This window comes from Elephas maximus, chromosome 7 (genome assembly GCF_024166365.1).
Source record: "Elephas maximus indicus isolate mEleMax1 chromosome 7, mEleMax1 primary haplotype, whole genome shotgun sequence".
NCBI lineage: Eukaryota > Metazoa > Chordata > Mammalia > Proboscidea > Elephantidae > Elephas > Elephas maximus.
In genome coordinates this window covers 44,695,895-44,712,565 of record NC_064825.1, presented here as the reverse complement: position 1 = coordinate 44,712,565, position 16,671 = coordinate 44,695,895, and the positions used below count along the sequence as shown (strand labels likewise).

General features: G+C 39.4%; 1 protein-coding gene across 5 annotated transcripts in view; it reads right to left on the bottom strand.

Annotated features, from left to right (window-relative positions):
* The window catches only part of PAK1 (p21 (RAC1) activated kinase 1), a 361,730-nt gene that overhangs the window by 243,079 nt on the left and 101,980 nt on the right, over positions 1 to 16,671 (bottom strand). For 4 of the 5 annotated variants that reach the window (XM_049889732.1, XM_049889731.1, XM_049889734.1 and 1 more), the window contains one exon: positions 12,746 to 12,956. In XM_049889732.1, the coding sequence (XP_049745689.1) occupies positions 12,746 to 12,935 (190 nt within the window). In that variant the 5' untranslated portion in view covers positions 12,936 to 12,956. The remainder of the gene's footprint in view (positions 1 to 12,745; positions 12,957 to 16,671) is intronic. The other variant, XM_049889733.1, reaches the window with a different exon arrangement.

Below are 16,671 nucleotides of genomic sequence, written 5' to 3'. Positions count from 1 at the left end.
ATAAGGTGATTGCCTTTCCAGGTTGACATGTCTGAGCCTCACTACCAGACTAAATATTCCTACAGGGCAGACTGTCAGTACCTATAACACTTTACAATAGATTTATACTTCATAAAAATTACAATAATCATTTTCATTTGTGTCACGCTCTAGTGTTGACAAAACACTTTCATATCAATTAACTCATTACAGTCTAGTAAGAACTGTGTTACAAGTAGGGCAGTGATTATGGTGCCCATTTGACAGAAGAGGAAAATGAGGTTCCAAGAAGTTGAGTGGCCTGTCCAAGGTCACACAGCAAGTTAGAAGCAGAACTGAGGTCTTCAGACTCCCAGCCCAAGGCCTTTCTATTCTATTACTCTCCCTCTTATGGACTGCTGCTGCTCATGGTTGTATTATCTCTCCTTTCTTTCCCAATGTACTCCAGTCCCCAAGTTCTTAATGATTTTATCTTCTATACATTGCTCAAATTTATCCACTCTTCTCCATCTCCACTGCCACCGCCCTATTTCAGGCATTGTTATCTACCGCCTGAGTTATCATAACCGGTCACCTACATTCTGGACCTCTTCAACACAAATAGCAGCCAGGGTGATCTACAGCCTTGTTATTCAAAGCAACACCAGTATCACTTGGGAGACTGCTGGAAATGCAGAAACTCAGGACCCAACCCTGAGAATCAGTATCTGAATTTTGATAAGATCCCAGGTGATTCACATGCATATAAAAATTTGAGAAGCTCTGCGTTACAGACTTGTTCCCCCTCCTTCATCTCCCACTACTTACGTTTCAGACACTCTGCACCAGCTACACTGAACCAGTTATGGTTCCCCAAATATAATGGGCTCTTTCACACCTCTTCACATGTTCTCAAGCTACACCCTTTGCCTATAATATTCTGTCCTTCCCTTCCCACCTCACCATACCCCCCTCAGCTTAAAGGTCCTCTCTTCTATGAAGTCCTCTCTGATCTCTAGGTTGGGCAGTTCTTCACCCTTTCTTCTGTTCCCACAGCACCAACACAGTAACTGCCTATTTATGTGTTTATCTTCCCTACCATACTGAGTTCCAAGTACAGAGGCCATGTCCAATTCCTCACTGATCCCCTGGCACGAGCATGTGCCTGATACAAAATAGATGCTCAGATAGTAAGTGAATGAAGAAACAAATGACCAGACGTGGACCTCAACCAGGTAACTGAGTTTAAGGAACCTGACTAAGGCGTGTAAACGCTCTCCAGGGCAGGAATAAGTGTTTCATTTCACCAGCTGTAGGCTGACTTTCACAATCCTTGTCACCTGGTCCTGGAGTCCAGGCCAGTTTTGGCTGCATCACTATATTATTACAGAACCCTGGATCTGGTCTGAACAATGGAGAGGATGGACTAAATGGTCTTAAGGACCCATCTAGTTCTTATATTCCGTGGATTTATGAAACCAGGAAAATGAGCACTCTCAAAGCTCTGTAGCTTTATTTCTTCCTGAGATGGCATCCTACAGTTCTTTAGTAGGTACTTCCTATACATTGTCTCATATAATCACCACAATCCTGAGAGGCAAGTTGTACTTTGTAGGTTAGGAAACTGAGGCACAGGCTTGCCTACAGTCAGTCAGTAATTCAAATCTCAAAAAGGTATGGCTTCAAAGCCAGGGCTGTTTACGTTGTACCACCCTACATTCCCTACAGAATTTCAAGTTGAATCAAGAAAACATTTTGGCATAAGGAGAAGAAACAGCATTAAATGAGAATTTACCACGTTTAAGGGACCACGACATACATTATTTTCCTTCACTCTCAAAATGCTATGATATTACTGCAATTTCATAGATGAGGAAATGGAAAAACAGTTAAATAACTTTTCCAAGCTCACAGCTAATGAGAGCCAAGATTTGAACCCAGGTCTGACTCCAAATCTTCTTTACTCAGTACCTTAATGAGAACAATTTGCCTACATGCCAATGGCTAAAGTTTAAGCTATTTATGCATTTGGCAATTTCCCTTCCAGGAGCAGCTGCTTTGAGAAAGAAAGGGCTATAAAGGTAGCCATTTATGACACAAGTCCATCTATCTGTCTGGCTCATAGCTACGATACATGAGACGTGTTGCAGGGCTTTGGGACTGCTTCCCGTTCCTAAATTCTCTCTAATCACTTAAGAGGCTGTAAGCAAGAACAATTATATTTTTATGTTTTAGTATATTTGCATATATGTTATAACCAGTTGCCACCGAGGTGATTCCGACTCATGGCAACCCCATATGTATCAGAATAGAAATGTGCTCGGCAGGTTTTTTTTTTTTTTTTTTTTAGTATGTTTTTGGAGAAGCTTTACACAGCAGTTTAGGTTCCGATTCAACAATTTCTACACAAATTGTTCAGTGACATTGGTTACGTCCTTTACAATGCACGAACATTCTCATAATTTCTGTTCTGGTTGTTTCCATTAATCTAGCTTCCTGCCCCCTTACATTCTCATCTTTCTTTTAAAGTAACTGTCGACCATCTGGTCTCATATAGATGATTTTTCAAAGCAGCACAGTACTCACAGGTGATATTCTTTATTTTGTGAGCCAATCTGTTATTTAGCTAAAAGATGACTTCAGGAGCAAGTTTTGGCTTAAGGTTTAAAGAGTATCTCAGGGTGATAGTCTTGGGGAATCATCCAGTCTCAACTGGTCCAGTAAGTCTGGCTTTTTTTTTTTTTAAAGAATTTGAGGTTCTGTTCTGCATTTTTCTCCCATTCTATCAGGATCCATCTACTGTGGCCCTGATCAGAATGGTATGTAGTGACACCATCTAGTTCTTCTGGTTTCAGGATAAATGGGGCCATGGTTTGTGTAGACTATCAGTCCTATAGACAAGTGTCTTCTCTGAGTCTTTGGTGTCCTTCTTTCTTTTTTGCTCCAGACAAATAGAGAGCAATTTGTCCGGGCACCACTCACTGAACTAGGATGTAGAATATTTTTATGAACTATATTATGCCAATTGACTGAGTTGTCCCACTAGACTATGGTCCTAAGCCTTCAAACCCAGAAAATCAATCCAGCAAGGTGTTTGGTTATATCTAAGAAGTATCCATAACTGTGCCACCTATGTACTTTCTTATGCATATATATGCATACATCTATATAGACACACACTATATACTCACACATACCTATACACATATACGTCTACATATACACGTATATACCCACACGTATTTTTTGGCTGTTGTTGCTCTTATTTCAAGATTATATATGCCATAGCAATTACCATTACTTTTCCCATCATCAAAAAGAATTAGTCTCTACTTTCTAGAATCCCCCTCCCTATCCCATCCCTGGTAACCACTAATGAACATTAGTTTCTATATACTTACCTGTTCATGCCATTTCACAGAAATGAGAACATACAATATTCGTTTTTTTGACTGACTTATTTCACTTGACATAATGTCCCTCAGGTTCATCCATGTTTCAACGTGTTTCAGAAACTCATTTTTCTTTATCACTGAGTAGTATTCCATTGTATGTATGCACCACATTTTACTTACCCATTCATCTGTTGATGGGCACTTAGGTTGCTATCTTTTTGCTAGTATGAATATGTGTGCCTATGTCTGTTCGTGTCACTTCTATTAGATCCCTAGGGTATATACCTAGGAGTGGAATTACCAGGTCATACAGTAGCTCTACCTCTAGTTTTTTTGAGGAACCTCCAGACTTTTTCCAATGGATGTACCATTTTGCATACCCACCAACAACGGGTGAGGGTTCCAATTTGTCTACACCCCCTCTAACACCTCTTATTTTCTGGTTTTGTTTTATCTTTATCTCAGCCATCCTAACCAAAAAAAAAACCCATTACCATCAAGTCGATTCCAATTCATAGTAACCCTACAAGACAGAGTAGAACTGCCCCATAGGGTTTCCAAGGAGTGGCTGGTGGATTTGAACTGCCAACCTTTTGGTTAGCAGCCAAGCTCTTAACCACTGTGCCACCAGGGCTCCTTAGCCATCCTAGTGGGACTGAAATAGCATCTCACTGAGGTTTTGATTTGCATTTCTCTGGTGGCTAATGATATTGAACATCCTTTTTTTGGATTGGCCATTTGAATATCCTCTTTGGTGAAGTGTCTGTTCATGTCCTTTGCCCAGTTTTTGATTGGGTTATTTGTCTTTCTGTTATTAAGTTGGAAAAGTTTTCTATATGTTTTAGGTATTATTCCCTTATCAGTTATATAGTTCCCAAAGATTTTTTTACCTGTCTGTAGGTTGTCTCTTTATTCTTTCAATAAAGTCGTCTGATGAACATTAAGTATTTAACTTTTATGAGGTCCCAGTTATCTATTTTGTTTTTGGTGGCTCATGCATTCATTGTTGTGTTTGATAATCTACTGTTGAAAAAAAAATTAGGTCCCAAAGCTTTGATCCTATATTTTCTTCCAGGAACTTAACGGTTTTAGATTTAACATTTAGGTACTTGATCCATTTTGAATTAGTTTTTGTACATGGCATGAGGTATGGATCTTGTTTCATTTTTCTGCATATAGAAATACAGTTTTGCCAGCACCATTTGTTGAAGAGACTGTACCCCTCCTATTGAATGGATTTGGCTCCCTTGCTGAAAATCAATTGACCACACATTTGGATTTGTTTCTGGGTTTTCATCTATGGAATTTTCAATGGCTGATTTTTCAGAAGTAGATCACCAGGAGTTTTCTTCTAAGGAGCTTCTGGGTGGACTCGAGCCTCCAACATTTAGGTTTGCAGCCTAGTGTGTGTTGACCGTTTATACCACCCTAAGATTCCACTAACATAAACTAGACCTGGGGTATAAGAACAGGAAAGGCCTGGTTGAAGTGGGAGAGGAGGGAAGCAGGGAGGAAAAGAAAATTTAGCTGGCAGGATTTAGGTTGGGTGCTGTGCAACTCAGGCTGAGTAGTCACTGTTTGGGACCACCACTAGGAAACAGGGCTCCCGAGACAGGAATGCAGAAGAGAAGTGGAGAAGTCATACTCCTGGGGAATGGCTAGGAAGGAAATACAGTCCCAGAGGCATCGGGAACTCAGTCAACCTCTTCCTGGAAGTAACAACCACTTCCCTCACAGGTGCAAAGCCCTTTCACAATCCAGACAGCATGCATTAACCTTATTTTACAGCTGAGAAGACTGAGGTCAGGGAATTAAAAGAAATCTCTGTCAGTGGAAAGAATCCTGGGCTAGGAGTCAGAGGAAAAAAGATCCAGGATTATCTTTGCCATTAACTCACTTTTGAGGATCAACTAAGATAATGGAAATAAATGTGCTTTGTAAACTAAAGAGCTTTACAAACACAAGTTATCATCAATATAAGAAACTGTCAGAATAAGATTTCCCAACCTACTCATTAAGACAGAAGAACTACGGCTGTGGTCAGAAATCAAGAAGAAAGCATTATCCTGATTTCACGTGACTAGAGGTCTTAGACTTAAGGGTATAAAGTGAGAAAGTGTGCAACCCTACTCCATCCCAACTTTAACCTTCTCTTTGACTAATTCATTTTGACTTTCGACAGCATGAAAAATGAGGCTGATACTGCAAAATATCATGTTTCAGCACAGCCACCAAAGTTTCAGCACAAATTATTGGTTTTTTTGTTTTTTATTTTTAAGCAGTACCTCTCATTGTTTCAGCTGAGCTAATCTGGCCTCAAGGCAATAAAACATTCCAAACTTGAAGAGATAAACACTGACGTAATCCAGTTTTAAAATTAACTTTGCTAAACTCTTCCCAAGTTGGGAGAATTCCAGAAAAAGATTCTAAACTAAATGCTGTAGGATTTCTTAGAATAAACCAAAGGCTCCAGATCCTAACCACAAGAACCAGGCTTCCCCACATGGAATTCTGCAACTCAGCGCCACTTATTACAGGCCCTCAATTACAGCTTTTCCTTCCAATCATTTCTGCATTCCTCAGGCACAAACTAAAGCCATGCTAGAGGTCAGCATTAGGCAATGCCTACAAACATCCTGCCCACCACCGGCTAAAACCTCAACCGCTGCTGCAGCCCACAGAGAACCCTTGTATTTCATCTCCCAAATTTCCGTAGTGACCCAAAACTACCACTCTGGAAATTGACTCCAAAAACCTGGGTGTGACCCAGGCATCCATATTTTTTAAAAGCAGTGTGGATAAGTCAGATGTGTATAACCAGGGTTGAGAACAACTGACAGAGACAGCATGGTAAGATGGAGCAGTTACTTTAAGGAAGACTTAGTTTCATACACAGCCCTGCCGTTTTGCAGCTTTGAGACCTTGCACAATTTACTTTTCCTTAAGCCTCAGCTTGCCCAATTGAAGATGGATTGTTCTGGGAGCCAGATAAAACAATAAATAAGATTTCTATTAAAAAAAAAAACTTATTTATAAGTTTTAGCAAGTACTTTTACATTCATTATGTCAAGTGACAAAAACTTACTAATGATATAGACTGGATGGGAATTAAGATTTTCCCACTTTACAAATAACAATCTTCTTTCATCAAGTTGATTTCAACTCACAGCCACCCCATGTGAGAGAGTAGAACTGCCCCATAGGGTTTTCATAGCTGTAATCTGTACAGAAGCAGATCGCCCGGTCTTTCTCCCACAGAGCAGCTGGATGGGTTCGAACCGCCACCTTTCGGTTAACAGTCAAGTACTTACCTGTTTATGCCACAAAAGCTCCTTACAAATGAGGATATTGGGATTAAAAGAAATAGGTAAGAGGGGAAAAAAATCACAGTTAGTAAGTGTCAGAGGCAGGATTCAATCCAGGTTTTCTAACTCAAGTTCTAGACCGTTTATGTAATTCTCAAACACTACATAAAGGGTATATTGCTTCAAAGGCTGCCCAACACTGCTGTGGATTCTGCTAGGACTAAATTGAGCACAAAGTACCAGGTCAACAAATGTCCACTGGTTGAATACCAACAGGCACAAAGTCAAGAACAAAGGCTCCAGACTAAAGGAAAAAACCTCAAACTTATTTCATTTTGATGGATGGATGAATGACAGTCATCAAAGGTCTTAAAGCAAAGGAATGAAACCTATGTGCTCAAGGCATATATAGAGAACCTATAACTATAGGGTCACTATGAGTCAGAGTCAAATCGAGGACAAAGAGTTTGGTTTTTTTTTTATAACTAGGACATGGAAGGGAGGTTACTAGAACTTCTGAAAACTCTATGCTTTCTACCTCTTTGCTTTCTACTTAAAGAGATGCAGCCTTGATCTTGAGGCTATAAGAACTGCTTTCAGATCAGATTTGGCCTAGGGTTACACAGACAGGATTTCCAGAAAGTACCTCTGGATCTACACCTCTATCTCTGATTAAAATACTTTACAATGGCCTAATTTCTTTTCACTTACATGTACAAGCCTGATCCAATTTCATCTTTACAATATCTCAGAAATGTGCAACCCCATTCTAACTTCCACCTGTCTTTGACTAATCTACTTTGGGTTTCTGACAGCATGAAAAACAACATTAGTACTTCAAAAGAACATGTTTCAGGATTCCAAAGCTGTAAGACACTGTACATGCCTATTGGTCTGATTCTTTTTGTAGATGAAGGCACTGAAGTCTACAGAGAAGTCAATGACCCAAATCAGGCAGCCAGTTTATGGGAGAATCAAGACTACAACTGGTAGCCAGACCCCCAGCCCTGGGCTCTTCGCCTCCTCCAATCACTCCCCTTCCCAATGATATCTGAATGTTTCTGATTCTACGTGCTGTTTCAGGAAATTTTTTTTTTTAAGTTTTATTGATATAATTTACATACCATATAATCAACCAGCTTATAGGTATACAAGGGCTTTTTAGTATATTCACAGTCATAAAGCCATCACTACAATGAGTTTTAGAACATTCCATCACCCCAAAAAGAAACCTCATATCCCTTAAGTGTTACCCTCCAACGCTTTCATCCCCTAATCCTAAGCAACCATTTTCTGCCTGTATAGATTTGCCTGTTGTGAACATTTCATATAAAAGGAACCACACAATACGTTGTCCTTTGTGACAGGGTTCGTTTGCTTAGCATAATGTTTTCAAACTTCATCTATATTGTAGCATGTATTAGAACTTAATTTCCTTTTATGGCAGAATAATATTCCATTGTATGGATGTACCACATTTTATTTATCTATTTGGAAACCCTGGTGGCATAGTGGTTAAGTGCTACGGCTGTTAACCAAGAGGCTGACAGTTCGAATCTGCCAGGCACTCCTTGGAAACTCTATGGGGCAGTTCTACTCTGTCCTATAGGGTCGCTATGAGTTGGAATCAACTTGACGGCAGTGGGTTTGGTTTTTTTGTTTGTTTGTTTATTCATCAGCTGAGAAACACTTGTGTTGCTTACACTTTTTGGCTATTATGAATAATGCTGCTATACACATATGTGTACACACTTCCTTTTTTTATGTCTAAATTTCACATTTTTTAAAATTTTATTGTATTTCAGATGAAAGTTTACAGCACGAATTAGTTTCTTATTCAAAAATTTATACACAAATTTTGTGTCATTGGTTACAATCCCTGCAATGTGTCAGCACTCTCCCCCATTCCCTTTACACCCTAGGTCCCCCTGTGTCCATTCATCTAGGCTTCCTGTCCCTTCCTGCCTTCTCATCTTTGCTTTTGGGCAGGTGTTGTCCATTTGGTCTCATATACTTGACTGAACTTAAGAGGCACATTCCTCATGTGTGTTACTGTTTTTTTTTTTATAGGCCTGTCTAACCTTTGGCTGAAAGGTGGGCTTCAGGAGTGGTTTTCAGTTCTGAGTTAGCAGGGTGTCCAGGGGCCATAGCCTCAGGGGTTCCTCCAGTCACCATGAGACCAGTAAGTGGTCTTCTTTTGTGAATTTGAATTTTGTTCTATATTTTTCTCCCACTTTGTCTGGAACCCTCTACTGTGATCCCTGTCAGAATAGTCAGTGGTGGTAGTTGGGCAACATCCAGTTCTTCTGGGCTCAGGATGGTGGAGGCTGCAGCTCATGTGGTCCCTTAGTCCTTTGGACTAATATTTGCCTTGTGTCTTTGTTTTTTTTTTTTCATTTACCTTTGCTCTGGACATGATGGGACCAAAAGTATATTTTAGATGGCTACCGTCAAGCTTTAAGACCCTAGATGCTACTAATCAAAGTAGGATGCAGAATATTTTCTTCATGAACTATGCTGTGCCAACTGACCTAGATGTTCCCTTAGACCATGGTCCCCAGCCCTCCGCCCCAGTAACCCAGTCCCTCAAGGTGTTGCGATGTGTCTAGGAAGCATCTATGGCTTTGCCTTGGTCAAGCTGTGCTGACTTCTCCTATAACTGTGTGTTGTCTTTCCCTTCACCAAAGTTAACACTTGTCTACTATCTAGATAGTGATATCCCCTCCCCACCACTCCTCTCCCTCATAACAAAGATCGTTGGTTTTTTTTCTGCGTGTAAACCTTTCCTCGGGTTTTTATAATAATGGTTCCATACAATACTTACCCTTTTCTGATTGACTTATAGCACTCAAGATAACGTCCTCCAGATTATGAGATGTTTCACAGATTCATCATTGTTCCTTATCATTGCATAGTACTCCACTGTGTGTATGTACCATAATTTGCTTATCCATTCATCTGTTGATGGGCATTTAGGTTGTTTCCATCTTTTTGCTATTGTGAATAATGCTGCAATGAACATGGGTGTACGTGTGTCTATTCGTGTGACAGCTCTTATTTCTCTAGGATATATTGCTAGAAACGGGAATGCTGGATTGTATGGTATTTCTATTTCTAGCTTTTTAAGGAGGTGCCATATTGTTTGCCATAGTGATTGTACCATTTTATATTCCCACCAGCAATGCATAAGAGTTCCAATCTCCCCACAACCTCTCCAACATTTGTTATTTGCTCTGTGTGTGTGTGTGTGTGTGTGTGTGCGCCAGTAATGTCAGGGTGAGATGGTATCTCACTGCAGTTTTGATCTGCATTTCTCTAATGGCTAATGATCAGGAGCATTTCTTCATATGTCTGTTAGCTGCTTGAATGTCTGTGTACAAAGCTTTTGTGCTGACATAAGCTCTCATCCTCTTGGCTATATACCCAGGGTGGTATATATGCTTAACCTTTTTGAGGAATGGCCAAACTGTTTTCCAAAGGAGCTGAACCATTTTATATTGCCACCAGCAGTGTATGAGGTTTACTTTCTTCATATCTCCACCAAAGCTTATCATCATCTATCTTTTTGATTCTAACGCACCTACTGGGTATCAAGTAGCTTTGATTTGCATTTGCCTGATGACTAATAATGTTGGGCATCTTTTCATGTGCTTATTGGCCATTTGTGTATTTTCCTCAGAAAAATGTCTATTCAGATTCTTTGACTATTTTTTAATTGGATTATTTATTTTTTTAATTTTTGAGTTGTAATTTTCTTATTTATTACTTTATCAGATAGATGATTTGCAAAAATTTTCTCCCATTCTCTGGACTGTCTTTTCACTTTTTTGATAACATCCTTTGAAGCACAAAAGTTTTCAACTGTGATAACATTCATCGGACAGGAATCTTATGGTCTTTCCCAGTTTGAGTTAGCAATAACAATTTAAACTTTAAAATTTTAAGTCTTATCTCATCACATGTACACACTTGGGCTGAAGTCTATTTATAGGGATCAAGAACTATGTTTGGTAAAATATAATATTAAAAATAAAAACTCTAAATTGAGGGATAAACAAAGTAGCTATATATGTGGGAGAAGGTTTCAGGGCAGGGTGACACCACCTAGATCATAGCCCCTATACCCAGAAAATAGCAGCTACTATATAAATGAGTTAGCCAGTTAAGAAAAAGTTAAAAACTACCCATACTTCTATTCATAACCTGAAAAGCTTACAATGAAAGTGGAGTAGGGGAACAGGCACACATATACAAAAACACAGGCCCAAAATACTCCTTAAAAAGTACTTAACAGCTCTCATTTCAGTTATTCAACAAATACCTACTATATATGCAACATCACTGCCTATTAGACATCTCCACTGAAGACACCTCAAATGTGATGTGTCCAACATTATCTTTGCACTTCAGATGCAATGTGTCTAAAGTCATCATCTTTCCTGTTCTCCAACCACCAACCCTCCAGACTTGTTCCTCTTCAAGTGTTCCCATTTGGTCAATGATACTATCATCTACCATCTCCTCTGACCTGTAGATGTGCAGTAATATTTTTCTGCATTGTAAGATATTTTCTGCACTTCACCATTGTTCTTGTTATATCTGACCTACTGTTCCAAGTTTCTTTGAATCCCAATTCTGATTTTATCAAGTAATCTACTAGCTAGTCTACTAGCCTCCAAGCTTCGACTCATTAACAAATGAGTAAAGACAAATGAACTAACACCTGAGTACCTCCTGTGTGGAAGGTACCGTATTACAAACCTTACAGATAATCTTTATGACAACTATGTGAGATATTACACCAATTTTCGGGACAAAAAAACTAAAGATCAGAGGGGTTAACTGACATGCCTAAGGTCACAGAGCTGGTCAGTGGTGAATCCAGGATTTGAACCAATCAAACCAAACCGACTGCTATCAAGTTGATTCCAACTCATGGCGATCCTATAGGACAGAGGAGAACTGCGCCATAGGGTTTCCTACGCCATAAAAAACCCTGGTGCCGTAGTGGTTAAGAGCTATGGCTGCTAACCAAAAGGTCGGCAGTTCGAATCTACCAGGTGCTCCTTGGAAACACTATGGGGCAGTTCTACTCTATCCTATAGGGTCACTATGAGTCAGAATTGACTCAATGGCAACAGGTTTTTGGTTAATCTTTACAGAAGCAGATCACCAGGCCTTTTCTCCCGCAGAGACACTGGTGGGTTTGAACCTCCAACCTTTCTGTTAGCAGCTAAGCGCTTAACCACTGCACCACCAGGGCTCCTTGGATCTGAATCAGCTCCATCTAAACAAAAAGCTCATGATAACAATTTACAAAGAGAAAGCCAATTTCTTCAGCATGGCACAAGAACATGACCAAGAACTCTACTTAAGATCAACAGCCACTCAAATCAACATTTTTTGGGCCAAACAAGAAGTCATCTATCATGAGGGCACTCAAACCTCTATTTCACCACCTTGTCCATACAGACCCCAGTGACTTCATCAGATGCATTTTTAAAATCCCATTTCTTCTTCCAGAAAAAATTTTCAATAAAAAGGATATGAGGCTGCTGTACGACTTATTCTTAATGAACTCATGCTGAGTCCTAGTTATCTCTGCTTCCTTCTCTCAGCTTCTACTTACCCATCTTACTATATTTAATTCTGATCTCTGGGTATGAGACCAGAAGATCCAAATAAAGAAGAGGCAATCAAGAATTTGGAAAGAAGACATTCCAAATGAAACTAGTTTGGAAACAAAACATTTCCAAATGAAGACATTTCAATATTGCTTATATTTTGGATATCATAAGCAGTTTAAGAATTTTAAAAAAAACAGCTTCAGATTGTTCAAAATCTAACAAGAGCATAATTATTCTCCTAGAATTTTGCTCAGAAATACTAAATGGAGCACAAAATGAGTTTATCTTCCTTTTGGCTTTAGGAAGAAAACAGAAAGGAGATATTAAACCGGGGTGGGTGGGGAGGCATGATAGGAAAATAAAGATAAACTCTAGGAAGGGCAGATCCTGTATCCACACTACAAAAAAAAAAAAATTTTTTTTTTAAGCATAGAAATGTTGAAAAAATGAAATACTGTACTTTTATCTCCAGGTAAGATGGATCGGTAAAATCGGTCCTTCTTTTTCTTCTCCTCTGGGTTTGGAGGCAGAGGTTTGGAACCGTGGTTTAGGGTTCCAGCATCTTTGCTGCCAGCTCCAATCATAGTGCTGGTGTTTCTCATCGGAGGGGCTGGGGGTTTATCTTGAATGTCTAGGCCGTTATTTGACATTGTCACCACCACCAGCAGCTACTGTAATCAGAAAGAAGAATATAATTCTTTTATTACTTTTGAGCAAACAGAAATACATGTTAAAATTTTAAAAATAATCCAAATTACATAACCCCTCAGGGCCCCTCAAGATCTTCCACTAAATACCATGACTACTGTTGTCTGATTGCATGGCTATGCAGGCAACAATGCTCAAAGATATAAATGCCTACTCTGTGTGAAGCCAATCTCAAAATTCCCAAGGACCTTGCTCTTCTCTACATTCCCATATCTCAGGCATTGGTTAGCACAAAGAGCCACCATGATGTGGTTGAAAAAGCATAAATTTGGTCTAGCAAAATTGAGTCTACATTACAGTACCACTTACTACCTTGAGAAAAATTCTATTTATTCATATATATGAAGATTAATTAAAGCTACTAACAGCATTCCCTCCCCACGTATCTGTCAGTTTACCGTACTGTGGGGGCTTACATGTTGCTGTGATGCTGGAAGCTATGCCACTGGTATTCAGATACCAACAGGGTCACCCATGGAGGGCAGGTTTCAGCTGAGCTTCCAGACTAAGACAGATTAGGAAGAAGGATCCGGCAGTCTACTTCTTAAAAGCATTAGCCAGTGAAAACCTTATGAATAGCAGCAGAAGATTGTCTGACATAGTGCTGGAAGTTGAGCACCCCAGGTTGGAAGGCACTCAAAAGATGACTGGGGGAAGAACTGCCTCCTCAAAGTAGAGTCGACCTTAATGACGTGGATGGAGTAAAGCTTTGGGGACCTTCATTTGCTGATGTGGCACGACTCAAAATAAGAAGAAACAGCTGCAAACATCCACTAATAATCAGAGCCTGGAATGTATGAAGTATGAATCTAGGAAAATTGGAAATCATCAGAAATGACATGGAATGCATAAACATCGATATCCTAGGCATTAGTGAGATGAAATGGACTGCTATTGGCCATTTTGAATCAGAAAATCATATAATACACTATGCTGGGAATGACAACTTGGAAGAGGAATGGTGTTGCATTCATCGTCAAAAAGAACATTTCAAGATCTATCCTGAAGTACAACGCTGTCAGTGATAGGATAATATCCATACGCCTACAAGGAAGACCATTTAATACAACTATTATTCAAATTTACGTACCAAACACTAGGGCCAAAGATAAAGAAATAGACGATTTTTATCTGCTGCTGCAGTCTGAAATTGATCAAACATGCAATCAGGATGCATTGATAATTACCGGTAATTGGAATGAAAAAGTTGGAAACAAAGAAGAAGGATTAGCAGTTGGAAAACATGGCCTTGGTGACAAAAACAATGCCGGAGATCGAATGATAGAATTTGGCAAGACCAACGACTTCTTCATTGCAAATACCTTCTTCAACCAACATAAACGGCGACTATACACATGGATCTCGCCAGATAGAACACACAGGAATCAAACTGACTATATCTGTGGAAAGAAAGGATGCAAAAGCTCGATATCATCAGTCAGAACAAGGCCAGGGGCCAACTGTGGAACAGACCATCAATTGCTCACATGCAAGTTCAAGCTGAAACTGAAGAAAATCAGAGCAAGTCCACGAGAGCCAAAAAACGACCTTGAGTATATCCCACCTGAATTTAGAGACCATCTGAAGGATAGATTTGATGCACTGAACACTAGTGACCGAAGACCAGACGAGTTGTGGAATGACATCAGGGGCATCATACATGAAGAAAGCAAGAAGTCATTGAAAAGACAAGAAAGAAAGAAAAGACCAAAATGGATGTCAGAGGAGGCTCTGAAAATTGCTCATGAACACTGAGCAGCTGAAGCAAAAGGAAGAAAGGATAAAGGAAAAGAACTGAATAGAAGATTTCAAAGTGCGGCTCAGGAAAACACGGTAAAGTATTACAATGACACATGCAAAGAGCTGGAGATAGAAAGCCAAAAGGGAAGAACGTGTTTGGCGTTTCTCAAACTGAAGGAACTGAGGAAAAAATTCAAGACTCAAGTTGCAATAGTGAAGGATTCCATGGGGTAAATATTAAATGACACAGGAAGCATCAAAAGAAGATGGACTCATTCTATGAAGCCACCATCTCCCTGATACCAAAACCAGGTAAAGACATTACAAAAAAAGAAAATTACAGACCTATATCCCTCATGAACATAGATGCAAAAATCCTCAACAAAATTCCAGCCAATAGAATTCAACAACATATCAAAAAAATAATTCACCACGATCAAGTGGGATTTATACCAGGTATGCAAGGCTGGTTTAATATCAGAAAAACCATTAATGCAATCCACCACATAAATAAAACAAAAGACAAAAACCACATGATCTTATCAATTGATGCAGAAAAGGCATCTGACAAAGTCCAACACCCATTTATGATAAAAACTCTAACCAAAATAGGAATTGAAGGAAAATTCCTCAATATAATAAAGGGCATCTATGCAAAGCCAACAGGCAACATCACTCTAAACGGAGAGAACCTGAAAGCATTCCCCTTGAGAACAGGAACCAGACAAGGATGCCCTTTATCACCGCTCTTATTCAACATCATGCTACAAGTCCTAGCCAGGGGTTAGGCTAGACAAAGAAATAAAAGGCAGCCGGATTGGCAAGGAGGAAGTAAAATTATCTCTATTTGCAGGTGACATGATCTCACACACAGAAAACCCTAAGGAATCCTCCAGAAAACTACTGAAACTAATAGAAAAGTTTGGCAGAGTCTCAGGTTATAAAATAAACATACAAATATCACTTGGATTCCTCTACATCAACAAAAAGAACATCGAAGAGGAAATAACCAAATCAATACCATTCACAGTAGCCCCCAAGAAGATAAAATACTTAGGAATAAATCTTACCAAGGATGTAAAAGACCTATACAAAGAAAACTACAAAGCTCTACTACAAGAAATTCAAAAGGACATACTTAAGTGGAAAAACATACCTTGCTCATGGATAGGAAGACTTAACATAGTAAAAATGTCTATTCCACCAAAAGCCATCTATACATACAATGCACTTCCGATCCAAATTCCAATGTCATTTTTTAAGGTGACAGAGAAACAAATCACCAATTTCATATGGAAGGGAAAGAAGCCTCGGATAAGCAAAGCATTACTGAAAAAGAAGAAGAAAGTGGGAGGCCTCACTCTACCTGATTTCAGAAGCTATTATACAGCCACAGTAGTCAAAACAGCCTAGTACTGGTACAACAACAGGCACATAGACCAGTGGAACAGAACTGAGAACCCAGATATAAATCCATCCACGTATGAGCAGCTGATATTTGACAAAGGCCCAGTATCAGTTAATTGGGGAAAAGATAGTCTTTTTAACAAATGGTGCTGGCATAACTGGATATCCATTTACAAAAAAATGAAACAGGACCCATACCTCACACCATGTACAAAAACTAACTCCAGGTGGATCAAAGACCTAAACATAAAGACTAAAACGATAAAGATCATGGAAGAAAAAATAGGGACGACGTTAGGAGCCCTAATACAAGGCATAAACAGAATACAAAACATTACCAAAAACGACGAAGAGAAACCAGATAACTGGGAGCTCCTAAAAATCAAACACCTATGCTCATCTAAAGGCTTCACCAAAAGAGTAAAAAGAACACCTACAGACTGGGAAAGAATTTTCAGCTATGACATCTCCGACCAGCGCCTGATCTCTAAAATCTATATGATTCTGTCAAAACTCAACCACAAAAAGACA